The sequence below is a fragment of the Anthonomus grandis genome, chromosome 13, assembly GCF_022605725.1.
Source record: "Anthonomus grandis grandis chromosome 13, icAntGran1.3, whole genome shotgun sequence".
NCBI lineage: Eukaryota > Metazoa > Arthropoda > Insecta > Coleoptera > Curculionidae > Anthonomus > Anthonomus grandis.
In genome coordinates, this window is record NC_065558.1 from 19,469,719 (window position 1) to 19,493,743 (window position 24,025).

At 33.6% G+C, this 24,025-nt stretch overlaps 1 protein-coding gene across 1 annotated transcript in view; it reads left to right on the plus strand.

The window, feature by feature from the left end:
- Positions 1-425: 425 nt before the first annotated feature.
- The window catches only part of LOC126743667 (EF-hand domain-containing protein 1-like), a 31,546-nt gene continuing 7,946 nt past the window's right edge, over positions 426-24,025 (plus strand). The window contains exons 1-10 of the mRNA XM_050450870.1: positions 426-588; positions 4,874-5,227; positions 5,320-5,475; positions 5,532-5,695; positions 11,214-11,379; positions 11,450-11,619; positions 11,679-11,873; positions 21,454-21,696; positions 21,750-21,934; positions 21,999-22,235. Of these exons, the coding sequence (XP_050306827.1) occupies positions 541-588; positions 4,874-5,227; positions 5,320-5,475; positions 5,532-5,695; positions 11,214-11,379; positions 11,450-11,619; positions 11,679-11,873; positions 21,454-21,696; positions 21,750-21,934; positions 21,999-22,235 (1,918 nt within the window). The 5' untranslated portion in view covers positions 426-540. The remainder of the gene's footprint in view (positions 589-4,873; positions 5,228-5,319; positions 5,476-5,531; positions 5,696-11,213; positions 11,380-11,449; positions 11,620-11,678; positions 11,874-21,453; positions 21,697-21,749; positions 21,935-21,998; positions 22,236-24,025) is intronic.

The window sequence follows — 24,025 nt, forward strand, 5'->3', positions numbered from 1 at the left end:
CTGTAGCGAATTCCCATTGAAAAAATTGGACAAAAAAAAATGTTTGACTTTGAAGGCGTCCTAGTGTTAAACAAAAAAACAAATGAAAATTTGTAAATAATCGGATTAAAGCCTCATATTTCTAGATTATAAAAAGGTAAAAATCATTTCTCTATCCTTATTAGAAAAAAAGTTATAGACACTTTTATCCGACGAGTCCCGAGGTCGTGCGAAAACTCCCAAAAAGAAGCGGCCCTCTATAAGAGCTACGCTCTTATAACTAGCCTGTGTGATTTGATATTTAATTTTAAATCGTTGCTATACATCTTAAAAATAGCGACGCATATACCCCTCACTATGTAACAGCCGTCAAAGCAAAGACCACTAATATCGATTTTTAGAGCATTTTCGCAGATTGTAATAGCGTTAAGGAAAATATTGATGCGAAAACTATTCGCGCCCTTAAAATATTTGCTTGACAACGAACAGGTTTTGTCAATCTTGCTTCACTTTATGAAATTTTATTTTATTAAACTATATTTATTTAATAATTATTTTTAAATGGCTGGGCTACCAAAACTGCCAGGATTTAATTTCCAGGACCCTACGGTAAGTGCTACAGTTATCCCACTAAATACTATAAATAGTCCAACGATATATTTTTTCATTCCTAGAATATTTTTATTATAAGTGGCATTAAAAAAATGAGTAATATTCTGAGGTGTTCCAATGATCATGTTACAAACTTCTAGGATAGATAGAAAACGTCAAAAAAAAGAAAAAGTTCATATGAACATGGGGCCGGAAAAGCTTCCTCAAGGAGCTAGATCTCTTTGAAGATATCCTTTAAAAACTATAGTTTTCGTTTTATACTTTCGGAACTACTTTAGCTACGGCAACCAATTTTAAGGTATGAGAATTATTGTTAGTATGTTTATTCTTTTTAACCTATTAAACTAAAAATATTTTAACCAGGGGCGTGCGAACACTGGGGGGTATTGGGTAAATTTGATCGCATTTCCCTATGCATTCAATTTCCGCCCGTTTGGGCATCATATTATCATGTTCTTATGCATTTTGCATAAAAAAGATGCTCTCAGTAAAAATCGCTAATTATCACCGTTCATGTGAAAATTGGCTAAAAGCAAGTAATAACATACAAAAATCAATTATACTTCAAAAATTAAATATGTGCCGTAAATAAAAAAGAACTATCTTAAAAAAGTAAAGGTAGCACTGATTACTTTGGTAATAAATTAACTTAAGGCATTTTTAAAGGATTTTAAGGGTAATAAAAAAACAACCAATCAAAAATTTTATAAACAAATTTTTATAATAATTGTATTTACAAAAAAAAAACTCAAAGTAATAATTGCTTAAAATACCGGAACCATACTCGATACATTCATTATACCTACCCAGCAGATTAAGATTGACGTGGTTAAAAAAAATATTAAAAACAGCTGCGGAAATTCTTCCACCAAATCTTCCTCTGATTCGACTGGAGTTTCATAAACGATACTGTTCATATGCCCCTAAAGAAACAAATCTTACGTTAATAAATCTGGGAAGCGCGCTGGCCAGATGACAGGGGCTCCGCGGCTAATCCAGTGCCTTCCAAAATTTTCTTTTATAAACTCGCGAACAATAAGTAAAAAATACATATATATAAAGGAGCTGGCGCTCCATCATTTTGTAGCCATAACTTTTGTCGTATATTTAGGGGCAGATCATCTAATAGTTTTGGCAATACATGTCTTAAAAAAATTAGACCATTGTTAGACGAGGAGGCAACATATACGCTGGTTAGACGAGGAGGCAACATAGTTGGACCAATTAATCGTTCTCCAATAATGCCGGCCCACATATTGACCGAGAACCAATGTTGATATCTCCTTAAATGAATACCATTTGGGATTTTCTCAGCCCAAAAATTATTATTTTTAAAATTAAAAATGCCTTCTTTCGTAAATATAGCTTCGTCAGTAAATAGGACATATTTTAGAAATTTACGCGGGGAATGAAATCATTTGGTTCAAATGATTATACTTTTTGTAGGTAGTAGGGCCGAAGAAGCTGTTCATAAACAACGTTCCATACACTAACATGATTTAGATCCATGGCATCAGCTACTGCTCGAGTACTTACAGATGGGTTATCTTCAAATCGTTGAAGAACTTCTTCCTCGAAACCCAGAGTCCGGACATTCCTTTGCGTACCATTATCTGGCCGTTTTATTTTTACGGGTCCAGTCTCCCTGAGCCGTTGATTGACCCTTTCAAAAAGTGTGCGAGCTGGAACTCGCCTTTGGGGAAACCGCTCTTCATATAATTGAGAAGCAGTTCTACCATTGCATCGAACTTCCCCATAAATTATCATATCGGCGTATTCAGCAGAAGTATAATATTCCATTGCTTAACCGTAATAAATAAGGAATTAATACCTTATAGAATCGGTTACTGACGATGACAAGTTATAACAATGAATGTTATTCCATTTACCGAAAAGCGATATTAATAGAATGCGTCCTAAAATACAAATCTGTTTACTGGTTATGGCTTGTTTTCATATAGCACTGTATTAAGAAGATTTAATTGAATCTATATTTATGGGTGATTTTATTAAATTTTAAACATTACATTTTATAGGGGTTGAAAGAATTTTTGATATGGTAGATATACATTTATGTAATTTTTTAAATTGCTTGCCTGCACAGTACTGTGGGACGTCCAGCAGAAAGTTAGAAGTTCAGTCCTGATTAATTCCCGAACCTTGTTAATATGCACTATCGCTTTTCGGCAAATGAATTTAATAACATAATTAATTCTGGAGCAGTATCTTAATCTACTTCAATTTTTACAAAAACGGTGATATTTAGCGATTTCTGCTGAGAGCACCTTTCTTATGCAAAAGGCATAGGAGCATCATAATATGATACACAAATGGACAGAAATTGAAGTCCTAGAGAAATGGGGTTAAGTTAAATATCCCCCTGGTTAAAATGATTTTTGTTTAGTAGATTCAAAAGAATAAAAGCTATAAAACGAAACTAGTTTTTAAAGGTTATCTTCAAAGATCTCTAGCTCCCTGAGGGAGCATTTCCATGTTCATACGAACTTTTATTTTCTTTTTACGTTTATTAACTAGCCTAGAAGTTTGTAACATAATTAACGGAACACCTTGTATTAGTTGCTTCGCTTCCTCGTTTGGGTATTATATCCTAGGTGTCAATTTGAAAACTTTCAATGCGAATATCTTTGAAAGCAAAAAAGTCAGAAAAACTAAACTTGGTACAAATGTTACCTAGGTAGGAAAAAAAAATTCCCCCTATATAGTTTTTATTAATGGGTCTGAAAATCGTTAATACTGAAAATGCAAATACTTTAGGAGTTGCGTGAGGATGACCCGAATTGAAGAATTCAATTTTGCGAGGAAATTACAGAAAAGTTTGAGCATTACTCCTGAGTTGATTAAAAATATTTGTTTTACCGACGTACCGAATCTACTTTTTTTAAATGGTTCTGTTAATAAACATATAGGTATAGAAATTCAGTTTCTATTGGAAATAAAAACCTCTTGTGTAAGATCTAATACTTTTTAAACAAGATGCATCGCCTCCTCACTATATTCTTCTTGTGAGACATATTTAAACATATAATTTTTTCAATTGAATGAACTATCCATGTTGATCATAATGATGTTAAAAATTGTAAAATTCAATCAATTCATTTCAAAAATTCTGATGATTTCTATGATCTATTAATCCGCATTTCCGGGCCCCTCCAAAACTTCGGGTCCAGGGGGGACTTCCCCATTCCTACTTCCCCCTTTCGGTGGGCCTGATACATATTTGGGAATGAATTATAACAGAATGTGCATCTATTGCAGGAACGAGCTTTAAAATAGATTGTATTTTTGTTTAGTCCAAAATGAAATGCATTTTGAGGATCTTATTTGATAAACTAGCATTTTACAAAAATTAAGATTTTTTTGATCCTATATTAAATTAAAAAAAACATATTATTGTGCACAAGAATTCTACTTTAATTTAAACTGCTGACTCTTTATAAGGCTCAAATACGCCCTTCCCTCGAGTATTGCTCGCATGTCTGGAGCTCTGCACCCAAGCATAGTTTAAACCTGCTGGATTCTATACAGAAGAGAGCTATTCGTCTTATCGACAAACCAGAGCTGACAAAGAGTCTGGATAGTCTGGAGCACAGGAGAAAGGTGGCTGATCTCTGTTTATTCTACCGTTATTATCACGGTAAGTGCTCCTCTGAGCTGGCAGGCCTGATTCCACCCAGGGCTGTTCCGGCAAGAAGGACGCGTCTAGCAGTTGCGGCTCATCAACATCGAGTCCACCTGCCTACCCCAAGGACGTCGCTGTATCGGGACTCATTCATCTGGAGAACATCTTTTTTGTGGAACGGGCTTTCACCTCACATATTTCCCGACGCATACAACCTACAGCGATTCAAGATAAATGCCCACAAATATCTTCACGCAAGCACCACTCCAAGAGTGACATAGGATTCTCCTCTTGTGCTTGTGTTTACCATAAAAAAAAAAAAAAATATCCCAAATGGGGTAGTACGACTTAAAATTTAGGGCTTGGGTAGCATGGAGTCCAAGGAGTTGCTTACCCCCAAGACTTAAATATGGTAGTTTTTCCCTCTACCTACAAAACATTTGTAACAAATTTGGTTTTTCTAGGCTTCGCGCAATTTTTAATATTGCTGCCTAATAACTACTTGGTAAGATCGACTTCAATTTATTTTTTTTTAAATCTTATCGAAATGGCGTTCGCATTAATTTTGTAAACCCAATTGTAAAACATTATTAAGATCGTTAAATTAGCATTACTATTTTATTATTAATAATTTTTTTTTAGATTTCAAAATTTCACCGATCACAGACATTTAATATTTGCAATGGATATAAACAACCAAAAATTGACTATAGTGGCATAGGTGGAAGAGAATTGACGGCACATTCTGTAAAATATTCAGGAAAATCGGATCCGATCCGTTACGATCCTTCCCTTACTTATGGCAGATGTAAAACTAAACCCTTTCCACAGTTTCTACCGCATTTTGCGCTTTATGATCAAAAATGTCTTACTTTTAAGGCATTTTTTAAACAGTCTGTAGTTGAGTCACCTCACGAGTTTTACAGAGTCAGGCCTGTAAATATAATTTATTTTCTGGAGGATGACACGATTTGCGTTATTGAACCTAGGGTAGCGGTAAGTCTGCTTAAATAGCTTTCCCAGTATCTCATTAAAATCCTAATAATGTAATAAATTTACTTTGCTACTTATAAAAAACCAATAATTAGAATAGTGGCCTACTACAAGGGAAACTGGTGAAAAGGAGCAAAATTCCGAAATACGAAGATGGAAGTTATTGGCACTGGAAAGATTTTCAAGTTGGCAAAGACTTGGCATTTTATGGTATAGTTTACCATACAGTAGATTGTGATTTGTTCACGAGGGTAAAGTCTTAAAGTTCTTTCTATTATTGGCCGAAATTTTACAAATCATATTATAGGAATACATGAAAAGTCAAGGTTTAGATATGGCCGACCCTGAAGAAATGCCTTATGATCCTTACACTTTTAACAGACAGTTGCAAGTCATACCAAAGGTGACGAAGACGCCACCAGCGGATGATAAGTTTAGGAGATTTTTGGAATATGATGGCAAAGTTCTTAGGTAAAAAAACACCACAATTAATGATAAGTCGTAATTGTATATTTTCATATATACTTAATTGTCTTAAAGTTTTATATTTTCAAAAAACTGTTAGTACCTACAACTCATCAATATTTTAATAAAATTTCATTGGTGCGGGGAAAAAGAAATTGTAGTAAAAAAATGGAAATGAAAAGATTTTCTATAGAAAAACACAAGATACAGGGTGTCCCGGAAAATGTGTGAAATATCTCGGATTCGGGTAGAAAATTAAAAAATAATATGGAACTTTCCTATAAAAAAAATTCCTATGGGCCCTCCCTACGAAGATACGGTCCCTTAGTCCGTAAAAATCGGTTTTTCTTGAATAACTTTTCAAATACTTGGTATAATTTAATAAATATTTTACGTGTTCAACCCTACTAAGGACCTCTTAAAACGGAGTCCTTAAAACACATTTACCTTGTTTATTTTACCAGGGGCGGACTAGGTTGTACATTATAATGTTTAAATTTTTAGCACCCTGTATGACAAAGACTCTGAAATAATAAATATAAATAGCTTGAACCCTAAACTAAAGAAAAGGCACTCTTCTTTATTATCGATAAAATGAACGGTTTTGGAGAAAAAAGATAATGAAGGAATTACTTTTTTATTTTAATTAAAAAGAACCAAAAAGTTACAGGTGTAACAACATTTTTAACAATTACTGTTATTTTATAAATTATTTATTATTTTACAAACATTTATCTTTTATGCTGCAAAAAAATAAACCTACACACCATTTCTCTATATGTAATTATAGTTTTTCTTTATTTTAGAAGCTTAAAATCAGATTTATTCCTTAAATATGGAAAAAAATATATTGCGTGTAGAACTTATCTGGTCGACGGTAAAAATTTCAATTTCGTTCCTAATTCTGTTGCTAACTTCCATGACGTGCATCTTATGTATGGTCTTGAGTCTTGCAATGCATTGAAGACGTATGTTTATCACCTTCCTGCTTTGCATACATCGTTCATTTTAGTGTTTCTTACCTCTAGATATTCTACGTCATCTCTATAAGGTATTTTTTTGTCCAAAAATTTTCATCGAGAACATATACGCCGCAATATACGCCGAAGAACTATGAAAAAATTTTTGATGACTATTTCCGATCAAAAAGTTGATGAGAATCATAGTTGCATAAAAACAAGCGACAATTAATAAAATTCTGTGGATCAATAGCTTATTGTGTATTTTCCGACATATCTAAGTAGCAAATTAATGCGATAAGAATTGTTCAAGTTATGATTTATAATTAACGGACGCGCGACATTCATATTTTCCGCCCAGAAGGCGGAAGTTTACTTAAATTTCAGGATCTCTGCACCTACATATGTATTTTTTTCTGAAATTATGGGAAAGAGTTAAGATATTATGAGCACGGATAGAATAAGATGTGGAATTTTTGACGGACCTCAAATAAGATTACTCATGAAAGATGCTAATTTTTTCGAGGAAAAGAACAGCGCGCCTGATCATCCTTCGTATTAGTCATACAGAATTTCCTCGGCAACCATAAATAGACTAATTACGAGGCAATAGTTAGAAACATATATACTCTCAAATTTAAAAAAAACTTGGCTGTAATATGAGCATCAAAATTCAATATTGCAGTCACTTGGACCATCTTCCTGATGATAATCTTGGACATTATAGCGAAGAGCAAGGCGATTTGATAGCGAGTGATTCATTGATTCAGCGATTCATTGATTTGTTTAGAGCGATTGGTTTCACCAAAATATCAGAATTATGGAGGAAATACATATGCGAAGCAAAAAGTAGTAATCATGATGGCAGACTATTGCTGGAGTCTTCATCGTGACCAACCAGGTGAATTAGTTTCAAGGAGATCATTAAAGATAAGGTTCAAACCATTGAATAGAATGCATTGACAAAATGTACCAATGAAAAATGATACAAAAATATTTATAATTTTTTTCTTAAATATCAATGAAACGTCATTTATTGCAAGTATCTTCATATCTTCTAACCAGTCTCAAAAGTCTATTACAATTAAATCTTTTTTTCCCTTTTGTGGTTACGCTCGCAATGAGCAAGATTATTTCTTCTACAGTTAACAAAGCTTGCAATAAACGAGTAACGACTAAATAGATTTTTTTTTACCATAGGACATATTATTAACAACAGTTATAATAAAAATCATTACTTGATTATGATTCATATGACTTCAATCAGCTTATCTTATTGATATGGATTGAATGCTGTAATGATGTTAATACCTTAGTATGATTTCGTTCATGCCTATTGTAAAGCAAAAAATTATAAAGGGTTAGATAATTATATTTGATAGGCAACAAACGTTACAAAAGTTATTTGCTTTTTTGGCAATATCACGGATTTTTTATGCATTTTCTTGTCATACCTATATCTTATACTATACAGGGTGTTTCAGAACTTCTAGGGGTTGTTCAGTGCAACAGCAGAATCCATTTGAGTATAGGAACCCATGTCCGGAAATGTGTCAGTACGCCACTACGGCCCTGAGACGCGTTTAAATTTAAAAAAATATTAATTACCTAAATAGGATCTGATGCATTTATTTTTACCTTTTGTATATGATACAATCACAACAATTGTTCAAAATGTCTTCCTCCAACCTCAATACACCGATTTAAACGCCGCACATGATTTCGGCGGACTACACTAAAAATTTGATCCTCGTTTTTAATGATTTCAAATGCTGCTGTTATTCGTCCAATTAAGTCTAGCTCTGATTCTACTGGAGTTTCGTAGACTAAAGACTTTATATGTTCCCACAAGAAAAAATCGAGCGACGTTAAATCGAGTGACCTAGGAGGTCAAGAAACTGCTCCACCTCTGGCAATCCAACGGTGCCCAAACCGCTGAGCCAAATACTCGCGTACTTGTACAGCAAAGTGAGCCGGCGCTCCATCATGCTGAAACCACATTTGCTGTCTAACGTTTAGTGGAACATTTTCAAGGAGTTCTGGGAGAACTTCCTCCAAGAAACGCAGATAAATAGGTCCTGTTAACCGTTCCGGTAGAAGGTATGGCCCATTTAAATAATCATCAACAATGTATGGGCAGGCCCATACGTTGACAGACCAACGATTCTGATGTTTTTTTGGAAAAATTGCATAAGGATTTTCTTCGTCCCAAACACGGCTGTTCCTACTATTAAAAATACCGTCTCTTGTGAAAGAGGCTTCATCGGTCCACAAAACAAATCGTAAAAAATTTGGTTGTGCAATGATGTGATCCAGAAGCCATCGACAAAATTGAACTCTAGGATGATAATCGACTGCAGTCATACCTTGAACTTTCTGGAAGTGGTAAGGATGGAGTTGTTGTTCGTGTAGTACCCGCCAGACAGAAGCGTTACTCGTATTCATATTCTTAGCGACGTCACGTGTGCTATTTGATGGTTCATCGGCAACTCGCTGAAGCACCTCTTCTTCAAATTCGACCGTTCTTACGATTCGAGCAACACCAGTATCATGCATCTTGGTCTTAAACATGCCTGTCTCAGCGAGCCGCCGATGAACCGCAATAAACTTTTTGCATTCAGGATGCTGTCGTTCGGGATAACGTTCATGATACGACCGAGATGCTGCTCGTGCATTGCAGTTTGTTGCTCCGTATGCCAAATGCATATCTGCCAATTCTTGATTGGTAAAATTTTCCATTAGCAATAAATGTTTAAAAATTGTAAGCTATAAAATTTTAAAACATGACATTGAGAAGCGTTGATTTTAAACAATTTGTTGTTATGGTATCTTGTACAAAAGTTAAAAATAAATGCAGCAGATCCTATTTAGGTAATTAATGTTTTTTATGAATTTTAACGCGTCTTAGGGCCGTAGTGACTCATTTCCGGACATGGGTTCCTATACTCAAATGGATTTTTCTGTTGCACTGAACAAGTGCAAAGTTCTGAAACACCCTGTATGTATAATTTCCTCTTCAAGAATTTTATTCACAACTAATTTTAATTAGATTGTTTTAACGATTGAGACATGTTAAAGTGGTTATAATAAGCAACAACTCCTGTAAATATTATAGCGATCCAACCTGATGTTCAGTCATTTTTACAACCATGCGAATTCAATGTAATTGTGAGCAAAAAAAAACATGTTCTTGATAACTTTTAACATTATGCCCATTATATGTTGAATCAAAATACCCTAAATTTTTTTTTATTATTTACTGGGTATGTGGAGGCTCGATTCAATATACAGGATGGTTGATTTAACTTGAGACATCGCAATATCTCGAAAACTAAACGTGTATCCAGAAAATGTTTTATGTGAAGTTTGAATGGTTTTCAGGGGACCATAAAATGACGTCATTGGTTTGACCTTGAGTGGAGGTCTTCAAGGTCAAATGAAGGTCTTCTGAAGGTCAAATGAAGGAACTTCACTTTTTTGCATAGAAACCTCTATTTTCTTAATAGTACCTGATTTAGCGTTAAAAAATAAGTAACTTTCATCTGACACTTTTTTACATGCGACCTCTCCTTTTCAAGATATTAATTCTTCATTCTTTTACGAATTTTTTCCTTGACAATGACATTTGCCCTTGTAGGTAGTATCTGATGATCTATCAAAAGGAGTGAAAGTATCTTATCATAGAATTTTATTATCAACAAAATCGAAAACTTGAAAAAAAAAGTACAAAGTTCAAATAAAAGAAATTGAAACAAAAGAGACTCAAGGTCACATCAATGACGTCATTTTATGGCCCTCTGGAAACCATTCAAACTTCTCATAAAAGATTTTCTGGATACCTACATATTTAGTTTTCGAGATATTGCGATGTCTCAAGTTAAATGGACCACCCTGTATATGCCAAATAAAATGCTGAATTTGTGCATAAGTGCAAAAATGATTTCTTCGCAATATTTTCAAAACTTGTACTGCTAGGGTAAAATGGACATTATTTTCGGATTCAGCACACCCAAATTACCAAGAAAAACATACCCAGTAATCTTTACTCTTCTTCAAAAATAGTTTTACTGGATTGTATAAAGGACACAAATTTATTGTTGTAAAAATTATATTTTTTAATTAGGGTGTTGTGACTACGATCCGCATACATTATACGCAAACAGGTTCAGTCTGGCTTGTTATGAGTTGTTGATTCGTTACCTATTTTTTTAAGTAATCAGAAATACAGTAGTATTTTTATTTTTAATATTGATAGACCTGTTTATCGGTAATACTATATGTCGTTCCAAGAAAACATTATTTTTACAAAGAATTCGTGTGTCAAAAATCAAGTGTCTCTTACCGTGAAGATGACCAAAAATTTATCAAAACGTCGATATCAACACCTTGCGTATTTTTTCTTGATCCTATCTAACAAAACCAACTTTTAAAATTATTAGCAATAATATTCAATCCAGAATTGAACACTGAAATCCTTTTTTAATTAATTTCTTTTAAACCTCTTCTTTTATGCATATTATTTTGCCACAAAATTTCTAACTCAGATGCGATAAATGTTGTTACAGATTCAAGGCAGCCTGGGACGATCGTGAAAACGAGTATGGAGATATCATGAAATTTGAAATATTGTATTTTCTTTCTGATGACACTGTGGCGGTGAAAAATGTCCAGGAAGAGAACAGTGGAAGAGATCCCTATCCAGTACTTTTAAGAAAAATGAAACTTCCTAAGGTTTGTCTACTTATATTTAGCTTAAGCTGTAAAATAATTTATTAGAAACATTACGGGTATTTTCCGCTAGATTTACACCGATAGCCCCGTGACTTACCCAGCAATCTACTTAGAAAAAACTGAAAATGAAGTAACCGAATACTATCAGCCAAAAGACTTTTTAGTGGGCAACACAATCTTTGTTCTCGGCCGTGATATGCTTTTATATGATTGCGACAAATTCACCAGGGACTACTTCAGGTATGGTAAACTTACAGGTAATTAACAAAGCGCTTTTATTCATTCCTTTTCTAAAATAGAAATGCACTCGGCATCGAACAAAAGCCTGCAATATCAGTTAATGTTGAAAAACCTGAAACGCCTGCTCCTCAGGTTCCACCTCACGACGGTTTGGGTAGTTTGGAAGATTCTCTTCAAAATACATTAACATTCATGCCAAAACCGCCCAGAAAAGATGTAATGAAGCAAATTGTAAATGCCAACAAATATCTGAGGTAAATATGTTTTTTTTTTAATGATTTGATGAGGCACAGTTTTATTTAAAAATAATGTTGTCACTAATTTTGATGATAATTATAGAAAAAAATTATATATTTGTTGTTCTTAATAGCTTATTATAATATTTTCTAACTATATTCCTATGTACCTAGACTTTTACCAAAAAGAGTTGATTGCAGTAGATACTATGATCGTTCACGGAATGTTTGGACATGATATCATCTGAATACATATTGCATATTTATTCACTAACCGAATGTCACTGGATTAGACCAATTAAAAATGCAAAATTCTTTGCCGCTTACTGACATCTAAAATCTAAATTATATAATATTGTTGCCATAATTATGCTTTAAATCCCTTCTCGTTATAAGTAGAAAATTTGTTAACAGGATTAAGAAATTTAGAAGCACCTTAGACATATTTGGTTGGGTTGGGATCTATCTTTGACAATATTTTCACGAAATAATAATAATATTCTTAGCCACCTCTCCTGCTTACAAGATAATTATATAATAGCTTTGCATTTTTGCATTTAGGTCAACTTAACCAAATTAGAAATGATCCCAAGGTATTTTTTAACTTTGTTTTTAGCAATGCTGATGGTGTTGTAGCTTCCGTTGCTTGTACTAAAATATTGGAAAACAACTATCATTATATTTTTCATAAGGAGTCTTTACCGGCGGTTTATTCTAAGTACCTAGCTTTAATGCAATGTGCAGCAATAATTGAATTTATTCTGTATGTCAAAACTCTTATGATTGTATGACTACATTATAGAATTATTGTATTTGATCTGCTGTAAGGGAGAGTTGGGGAATGGTGCGCAGTTAAGCAAAAATTATATTTGTGGCGAGCCTATAACTTATAAATTAGTTTTAAAAATGGTATGATATGTATTACTTATTAATGTATATATATGTAAAATGTTATTTAAAAAAATCTACTACGCAAGTATAAAATTAAACAAAAATAAAAAAACCATTTGCGCATAATTACCCGTCCCAACGGGCAATGATGCGCAAGGGTTAGGTAATCGTTCGCAGGAAATATCTGTTTTAAAAAATTATTTATTTTTAAATATTAACATTTAAAGTAGTTAATTTTTTAGTAGTAATATTTAAACAGCAGGATAAAGCCTTAATTGAAACAGTAGTCGCAGATGTAATTTTCTGGAGTATCAGCAGACGTGCAGGCTGCGTGGTTCCAAGAAGCACACATAACACAGCGGTACCATAGTTCTCGATTTTTGCCAACTTCTCCACAAATACAACATATCTCGTTGGGTTTTGAGGAAGTTTTTGGAGAAGGCGGCATGAAGTTAAATTCATCAATATCGTCTAACTCATCAAGTGTTTTTGTATCTGGTGTTTCTTCTTCAAAACATGTTCTTATAGTTTTCTTTTGGAGTGATTTTCCTTTTTCCTTAAGTTTTCTTCTCTTACTCTCTTCTTTTCGTCAGCGATTTCTAGTTCCTCCCTAACCGGAGTGCTTGTAAGGATTTTTGAACATTGCTTTTTTTTAGCATTTTTTTTAACTCCTTTAATAACTTTTTTTGTTGGTATAGGAGCCATAGAAAGAAAAGAGTTCTCTTTCGATGTACCCGGCTGAGGATTGTTATAGTCAATTAAAGATGTTTGTCTAGCCTCTGGCAAAGAATCCTTTTCTTCTGGTTCAGAACTATTTGGCAATTAAACATTAGCTTCTGGTCTGGATAAGGGTGGGTGATTTTCGTCGCTGCGAACAACAGTGCAATTTGTGTTTTGCCTAGAAGGGGTAAAATCATCCTCACTAAATCTGTCTGGATTTAGTGGATAAATTCCTGAAGTGCGGAACCCTGAGACAGCTTTCTCCATGGTGGCGACTTTTATGAATGGTCTATTTAATAATTCAGATACGTCATATTCTGTTATTTTTTGATGTCCAGAAGTAGAAAAATGAAGATCGTATCGTCTATAGAGAGCATTTTTAAGTGGACTAAAAAATGTTAGATCCAATGGCTGAAGACGATCTGAGGTGTGGGGAGGAAGAGAAACCATATTAATATTATTTCCTTTACAAAAATTATAAGCCGAAATCGAAATATGGCTTGAATGGTTGTCTAAAACCAATAGGACAGGATCAGATGCAGTAGGCTTTGCATGTTTTGTAAAATGAGACAACCACTCAACAAATAGCTCAGAGTTCATCCAACTGTTCTTTGAACATTTGTACAAGACACCTAAGGGTCCATTATTTTGCAGAGTTGTTGGCATTCTTACTCGGGGATATATGAGCATGGGGGGGATGTAATTCCCTGCAGCGCTCATACAAAAAACTCCAGTTATTGTCCTTCCCCTTTCAGCAGATATAGCAGAGCCCACTTTTTTTACTCCTCTGGCACTATAAACTTTCGGACATTTAGCTTAAACCGTTGTAATGCCTGTTTCGTCCATGTTAAATATTCTGCTTGATTGAAATTTAAACTTTTGCATAAGAATCTTAAGATTACAATAAAATAGTTCTACAGATTCTTTATTAAAAGATGAAATCCGATTTAAACTCGTGGCCTCAGACTGTCGCAGTTTTATCTCGGGAAATCTTTTTATAAATCCATAAAGCCATGCTTTGCCAGCTAGTCCCTTTTCTCGATTAAAGTTGTGAATAATATTACTTTTGTTCTGCATACCTAAATGCAAGCCTTCTTAGATCATCAGGTGTCAACCCAAAAAAACAATTTTGAAAGCAGCAGAACATAATCTCACTGAGACTGATTTCTTTAGAGAATACAGTTTTACGGCCCAATCGAGGTAGTTAAGATCATCTTCCAACAACTTTTTTCTAAGGGTAGATTCTGGTATTTTAAAGGAGCTTCCTACTTCCCTAATTTTTCTTCCGTCGGTCCTTATAGCATCTAGAGCTTTTCGCAGGGTTTCCGTCGTATAAGAAAGGATATCAGTCTTTCGTGTGTAATTTCTAGGCATCTAAAAACATTAAATAGTACTATTACTTCTTAGCATCTAATTACGTGAAGGGGAATCGTGCACTTCTGCGCACAATTACCCCTTTGTTATTGTCTTTTATAAAAACATGATGTGGCCAAAAACATATAAACAATGTATGATTTAAAGGTGCCTAAATATTCACAATACTCTAGATTTTACAAATATTAGTAATGTAAAACGATTGGACAAAAATTATGGACTTACCGTTTTATTTTCTGACCCCGAAAACTTATAAAAAACAAATAAAAATTCAATCGGTTAAGTTCTTGGCGATCGTAGACATACTAATGGCGCCAACGGTCGCGCACACATTTTAGGCACTCCGTTGCAGAGAGCAGCACTGGTTTAGCGTTTCGGATAGCCCGCGAAATACAAAATATCATGGTGCGCACGATTACCCACCGCGCACCATTACCCAACTCTCCCTTATATATGCCTATGAAAACTGTTAAGATTAATTATTAATTTTTCCAGCCGGTTCTCTCCAGAAACTCAGAGAATTATTATTCAAAAGAAAATAGTACAGGGTGGCTAACTAAGAATGCGAGGTACTGTATCTCGGAACGTAGGTACTCATCGCAGAGGCTTGCGGTAAAAAATTATTACTAAAACGGCCAGGAGAAAATCCTGGAAAATATTTTTAAGTTTCTAAAATGATCGCTAGGGGGCGTAACTGCGATCTAGAATCTAAAAAAGTAAAAGTGAAGAAATAGTCCATACTTGCAGTGGAGTCGTAGGTTAAGCTAAAATGAACATCCTTCAGTCTCCCTCCACTTATTTATTAAACATTTAGTTAGCTTAAAATTCCCTACATGTTTCGAACACAGTGGTGTCCATCATCAGGGGGACTAAAAGGAAATAGTTCCGAACAAAAGACAAACAGACACAGAAACAACTTAAAAAATTAATATAAGGTACACTTACAAAGGTTTAAAATAGGCACACGCCCCAGGGTTTGATTACATATCAAAAACCCTCTATTTATTACTATTGTTTTCAATTTTAATTTTTTATTTGTTTATGTTTTATTTTTTTTACCAAGTAAGTAGTAATACACCCAGGTACCATGGCACTTTTAGAACTTCTCCCATAGATGTCACCTATTGTGCTTGTAAACAACAGAATGTAAACAAATAAAAAAATTAAAATTGAAAACAATAGTAATAAATAGAGGGTTTTTGATATGTAATTAAACCCTGGGGCATGTGCCTGTTACAAATTTTAAACCTTTGTAAGTGTACCTTATATTAATTTTTTAGGTTTTTCCTGTGTCTGTTTGTCTTTTGTTCGGAACTATTTTCTTTTAGTACCCCCTGATGATGGATACCACTGTGTCCGAAACATGTAGGGAATTTTAAGCTAACTAAATGTTTAATAAATAAGTGGAGGGAGACTGAAGGATTTTCATTTTACCTTAAAAAAGTAAAGTTTTTGTGAATTTCGATATATTAACCTAACAAAAAAATACTTGATCTTTAAAGTAGAGGATAATCATAAACTTTTTTGTTCAAGAGTTTTTGCTGTATCTCTAAAAATAAAGTGGTGGGTAGAGTGAGGTATTCAAAGTTTTCCATAAAAAACACCCTGTGTCTTAGAAATGGCTTAGTCGACTTTAACGCAATCGTGTTCTTTAAAAAGAGGCGTTCTTGGGCTTTAACTGTTTTAGTATTCGAAGTTTTGTTACTTTCGCATGTCGCCGCCAGAGGGCTTTTTTTTGACGGAAATGGTAAATTTTCTCAAAAAAATTAAATGCATTGGTATGATTGTTTTTTTATGGAAAAGTAGCTAAATGATGTCTAAACAGACTCCCGAAAAGGGCATCTCGATATCTTATTCCTAACCTAAAATTTAGGCCAAAGAAAATTTTATACGAATGTTTAAATTAGTGTTTCTCGAATTTTTTCTTATATTAATTTGTGGCCCTGAAAAGGAGCGATTTAAAAGAAAGAGGTTTTTAATGGCTCCGTAAATGTTCAAATATTGACCGTTATGCTCTATACATTCTTGAAGCCTTTCATGGGTAGACAGAAATGCAGCTTCAATTTTGCCTCTGGGTATATTCCTAATTGCATTGCGAATCCGGTTTTTCATATCTTCTCTGGTCGTAGGTTGACTCTGAAATTCGATGTCCTTTATTCGACCCCATAAATAAAAATCAAGACACGTTAAATCTGGTGATCGTGGAGGCCATGGAAAGAGACTTCCTCTTTTAATCCACCACTGTTGAAAAACTGCATTAATGTGCTATCGCACAGAAATAGTAAAATGTGCGGGGCAACCATCTAACTACAAGAATTTGTTTTGTCGCAATTATAATGGCACATCTTCCAGCAACAACTGCAATTGATTGGTCAAAAAGTTAAGACAGACGTTGCCATTTAGGGATTGTTCGAAAAAGTATATATTGTTTGTTATAGATAACAGTTGTTTGATTTGTTAATATTTTCTTGGGTTCTTCCAATTTGTTGCTGTTGAAATGTAGGCCAAAAACTACCATTGGCTCGTAAGTGGGTCACTAATCGGGGAAAAAATCTCACATCGCAAGGACGCCAATTTTATTATCGAGCCGCGTAAACTCTTTTTGCTACTACGGCATTCTGAAGACAATCAAAAGAAATCGCATGCAAATCCCCACCTTCATTGTTCGTAAAACGCATTATTACGACAAAAATTATACAAAAGTAACCGAAACTATTGACAATTTGAGGTATATTTCTGTTTTGCTTAATTTTTTTTTTGTTTTCGTGGCTGCCTTCCATGGCCTGTTAATAATTGTCAAAAAATTTAAGTATGGGATTTTCGTATAAAATTTTCTTTGGCCTAAATTGTAGGTTAGGAATAAGATATCGAGATGCGGTTTTTGGCGAGCCTGTTTGAGCATCATTTCGTTATTTTTTCACGAAAAAAAAATCGTACCAATGCATTTATTAGAAAATTTACCATTTCTGTCAGAATGTTCAAAAAAAAGCCCTCTGGCGGCGACATGTGAAACTAACAAAACTTCGAATACTAACACAGTAAAGCTATAACACATATACAGCACTAACTAAAGAATACTAACAGCACTAAAGAATACTAACACAGCCCAAGAATGGCTCTTTTTAAAGAACACAATTATGTTAAAGTCGACTAAGCCATTTCTAAGATACAAGGTGTTTTTTACGGAAACCTTTGAATACCCTCCCACCACTTTATTTTCAGAGATACAGCGAACACTGTCGAACAAAAAAGTTTCGGATTGTGTAGGAGAGACCGGGGACAATTGAAACACGGGACGGTTGAAACAGTCGCCATTTTTTTTAGACGCGAAGGTAAAAACTTGTGTATGCAGCCTCACAACGTTTGACTAATTCCACATTTCTGCTCGATAGTGTCAAAGTTTACTGAATAAAATATTCAGAAAACTGAGAAAACTTTGACAGTGTGAAACTAGCAGTTGAGCAAAGTGGGTGTGTTTGCGCTCGGCTCTCCTATTTTATATCAACAAAGTAATTTTTACGTTTCATCTAAAAAGTGTGGAAACAAGGAATTTAAGTGTAAGTACACCACTTTTTTGTTTTTAATCAATTTTTTTATGTTGTTGCTTAGGTTTAGCAGCCTAAACTTGTTAGTTTTAATTAAAGAGTTTAAAGAAAAATAATATTTTGCCAAAAAAACCTGAAGGGGACAATTGAAACAAGATGTAAATAATTTTACGGGGATGGTTGAAACATAATTTATAGAAGGCTTTTGGTATTATTTTTGCGTAAACTGATTGTAACTAACTAAAACTCTCTGAGGGCTATTATTTTGTTATAGAATGCCACGTGAAAAGGTCAGGAAAATAAATAGAGGTACCAAATCCAACTTGGTTTACGAAAATGCGTATAGGGAGGTTATTGAAAATGGAGCATACGTAAGGTCTGCGGCAGATTTGTTTGAACTGAATCATGTTACATTAGGCAGATTTATTAAGAAAAAGAAAGAATCTATTAAACAAGGGTCCACTGAAACTATAACAATGGGATATAGGTGCGTACGACGAGTACTTAACGTTGAGCAGGAAAAATCCATTGTTAAATACATAATAAAGGCATCTCAAATATTTTACGGTCTATCGCCAAAAGAAATACTGGCCTACCAAATAGACGTAAAATATTCATTGAATATACCGAATAAATGGACTAAAAACTCATTGACAGGAGAAGATTGGTTTTCCGGGTTTATGAAACGTAATCCTGAACTATCAATCCGTTGTCCCCAGGCCTTTCAAGAGCGACCAGTTTTAACCCAACAAATGTACAACTTTTCTTTGACAATCTTGCTGCGGTAATAGACAGATATAAATTCCAAGCGAAGGACATTTATAATATAGACGAAACCGGTGTTACGACGGTACAAAAACCTGCTAAAATCATAGCAGAAAAGGGACGCAAACAGGTAGGGGCACTTACATCAGGAGAACGTGGCACTTTGGTTACAGCGGCAATAGCGGTAAATGCAATTGGAAATAGCATCCCACCAACCTTATCTTTCCAAGATTAAGATATCAGGATCATTTCGTTCGTGACGGTCCACCTGGGTGCATTGAAGCAGGAAATGCTAGTGGATGGATGCAGGAAGATGAATTCTTGATATCCTTAAGACACTTTCAAAAACATACCAACAGTTCAATTGAAAATAAAGTTTTGCTTTTAATAGATAACCATCAATCTCATGTAAGCATACCATGCTTAGGCTTTTGCAAAGAGAACGGCATTGTTGTCAGCATTATAGAAACTTAAAAATATTTTCCAGGTTTTTCTCTTGGTCGTCTTAGGAGTAATATTTTTTACCGCAAGTCTCTGCGATAAGTACGTTCCGAGTGGTCGAGAATCGTTTGATTTAGAAGGATTTGGACCACATAAACATAAGCACCTTTCCAGTCCTCAGGAAATATACGTGTATTAAGACAATAATAATTTAAAGCCAAATATAATTTTTCTACTACTCCTGTTGAGACAGGGAAAAAATTAAATAACTTGTTGTCATGAAAGGTTTTGTCATATTTATTGACAAAACCGGTGTTATTATCCAGGTTGATATTCCTTGAATGTGAGTTTAAGGAAATTTTCGGTCTTTTTTAAATGTGTCTAAGGCAAGTTTTTTTTCTGGTCTCCTAAGAGATCTATACTCGTTCCAGTTAGTGTCTGTTTTATAGTTTTTTACAGCTACATTTTACTACTCGCTTTTTACAGAGTTTTGTTTCTATACCTCATCATAAATTTAAGGTTTTTTATAACCAAGGAGTTGGACGCCTTGCTATTTTAACGCTTCGATATGGAGCATGTATATTAACAGTTAAGTTACTTTTTCGTTAAAAAAACTTACCATTTCATCAGCATCGGGTGCATGAGAAAATATTTTCAAAATTAAAAAAGGTGCAAGTCATCCCAAAATAAGTTAATTAAAAGTCGCCGTAAGTCTTAAAAATAGATTATGTTTAAAAATATATATATATATATACAGTGCGTCCCAAAAGTTACGTCTAAATTCATTTAAAATTCAGGGGCGTGTTCGAAAAAAAACGCTCGGACCCGTCGATTTTTATTTCAAGTTGCGCATTCTTGTACGTGAAGTTTGTATATACAGGGTTGCTCAAAAATAAATTACGACCATCAACTTAATTTCTTCAAATGAAAGCACCTTTTTTTTTTAATTTATTTTTGAGCAACCCTCTATATACAAACTTCACGTACAAAAATGCGCAACTTGAAATAAAAATCGACGGGTCCGAGCGTTTTTTTTTCGAACACACCCCTAAATTTTAAATTAATTTAGACATAACTTTTGGGATGCACTGTATATATTTTTTTTTCGGGACAAATGTAGAAAGTTGGCGAATGTTCCAGAAAGTTGTGAACCTAATATACTGGGTGTCTGCGAAAGGTTGGAAAATTTCGAAACTGAAGATACTACAGACTAAAAAATGTGAATTGACCCAAACAGACTAAAGTCTGAAATGCTTCGCATGCAATAGAGAATAAAATAACACCTTGTAACTGGAAAATTTTGGAAATTTGGGTCAATTCACATATTTTGGTCTGTAGTATCGCCAGTTTCGAGATTTCCTAACCTTTCGCAGATACCTTTTATTTTTATGCATCGAAAATGGAATTGTTTGAAATGTGATCCACTTCGTGGATTTCTCTCCATTTATCATCTAAGGACTTAGTAATACATCCAATAAAGCGTTAAAATGAGTTACTTTATACATTATCCATAGTTACATTAATACGAGTTGGGCCTTTAGCCTACGGTACTAAATTATATATTTTTTTAAATATTTACAAAATAATTTTAGGAAGAAATATTTATCTTATATTTTTTTACATGAATATATAGGAGTTCCATAGGATGTTTTTGCAGGTAGAAATGTGATTTTAGGTTCAATATTTAGATAGTTTTGGTTAGTGGTAAAACTGTTTTGTGATTTGAGTATCAAACCAAAGGTTCCAGCCATTTTAAGATAAATAATATAAAAACATCAAAATTTGTATTCATTAGTAGACATAATTTAAAAATCACTCTTTATAGACACAATAATCCTAGTTTCATAAATTATTCTCTTTAGATTTGAAATGAAGATGGACGCGGTGCATCCAGAAGACACAATTCGCAGGTTTATATTGTTTTATTCATTAGCAGACGGCACATGTAAGATCCAAGAACCTCCCATTAAAAACTCAGGAATTCTTGGAGGAAAATATCTGAGAAGCACTTTATTGGTGAAGCCAGAGTCCGACCCCCTAAATCCAGAACTTTACACTCCAGCAGATTTTTACATTGGGGCGACTATTATCGTTTTTGGACAAAGGCAATATATTAAATGTGAACACTATTTTTCAATTTTAAAATGTTTTTTCTTAGATTTATTATAACCGGAGCCGATTTGTATGTATATCGGTACATGCAAGAAAATTCCAGTAAGTTCCCATGTGAGGTCATAGAAAGCATGAGAAATTGGATGTTTAACCAAGGATACCTGAAAGATGATGTGGAGGATTTGACTAAGGATAAACTAGATGCTAAGAAAGTGTATGATGAAAGTATAGGTATGTATGATCTCTTATATTAAAGCTATCTTAATTTAAAGACATATGTATATTGGATTTGTAGAAGAAAGAAAGCAAACTGATATGGAAAAATGCATGCAGGAACTTAAAGTTGGAGGAGGAGCGCATGATCCTGAAGTTGAAGAAGCTAAGAAACAGAAAATTCTACAAGAATATGAAGATTCAATCAAGCATACTTATAAAGTACCTGCACATGGTATTTTACCAGTAAAAACCGATTGTGCTTATCCTGTATATATTGGGGAAGCCAAAGATTTATCTTGTACTGAAGATATTGAAGGTAATACTGAAAAAATTATTTTTAGATAGGAAAGTACGGATTATTCGCAACAAATTTACATTTTTTTTCTTTGCCTGATCCGCATAGGTTTTTCTTTTAATACTTTTTCTCTCTTTATATATCAGAATTTTGGTTTAATACAAAAATGAGCACACTTATGTGTTTTTGCCCGAGAAAGGTTATAGGCGAATTCATCGTTGATTTTGCAATATCATTACTTGAATGTTGAACAATAGAGTCATATGATCGCGCAGCGCACTTTGCTTTGTAGCGTCATTCAGTTTGGTACTTCTTACGCAGTCAATAATTCATTCTACTTCCACGCGAGTGAAGCTGCAGGTTTAGGCTTGTTTAATATGAAATTAAAAGTTTACTGTAATATTTTTTTAACTTACTACACACTTTGATTTATAGTTTTTAAACCTTAACAGCATGATGAACAAAATAATTTTCTCAAAATCAAATTTTGCCGCCATTTCTACGCACACCCAATGGAATCTTGCTCTTGCATTTTATAATCCTTTAGGCCAATTTCAGAGTACGCTATCTGATATCTTTTTAATAAGGCATTTCCTATTATTTTTATTTTAGAAAAGGTTAAGTAAAGTGTTATTTACCAAGGGCCGAAAAATCTCTTCACAGAACAAGCGATGCTTATATTATATACTTTAAGAATACTTTACTATTAGATTATACAGGGTGTTCTATAAATAATGGTAAATAATTTAACAGCAGAGAAAAAAAATGAGGTTAAATAAAATTTTTCTAGACCGAAAGTCAAAGGCAACCAAGATACAGGGTGATAAACTTAATGTCATTTTTTTGAATTCTGGCCATAAATTTAGCATCTATTCTTAACAAAATTTGAAATATAATTTTTTTATATGGCAAATCTTAAAATTAACTTTTTTTTTTAATTATGTCATAGAAGGCGCCACCGGCAACATTTTGATTTCTTTTAATTCTGTACAAGTTCTTAATGCACTCAACAAAAAATGACATTCATAAACTATTTAAATTGCTTTATTATATTTCGAATGAATGATAAAGTACAAAACATAAATGAAAAATAAAAACTATTATTGTTAGCGGAGTAAATGATCAACATGACTTCCATTTGTCTCAATACATTTTAAAATTCTTTTATTGAAAGATCGCCGAATCTTGAAAAATAATTGCTCATAGTTAAAAAATTTAACCTGAAATAGGAAAATAAAATTTGATCTCGAGCGCATTGAAAACTTTAAATGTTAATATCTCAGAAAGGGTGAGTCAAAGCATAATTACGGAATTAAAAAAAAAATCAAAATGTTGCTGATGGCGCCGTCTATCATGTAATTTTAAAAAAGGTTAATCTTGATATTTGCCATATAAAAAAAATTATACTCCAAATTTTGTTAAAAACAAATAATAAATGCTAAATTTATGACTAAAATTTAAAAAAATTACATTAAGTTTATCACCCTGTATCTTGCTTGGATGTCTTTGATATTCGGACTAGGAAAATTTAAGTTAACCTCATTTTTTTTAAAGGAATCTGCTGCTAAATTAATTATTATTTTTTATGGGCTTAATAAGTTAATTTTTTGACCGTCTGGATTTAATTCTATCACAGATTTAACTAGCAAGCGTTAGCTAGTTAAATCTGTGATTCTATCAAATGTTTTCATCTTTGAAAAACAATTTTTTGTTTTGGCCGGTGATAAAATATTAATTTTAATGATAAAGATGTACTAAGAACTAATCTGGTTCCAAATATGCTTGTGACATATGGATTAATTATGCATCGT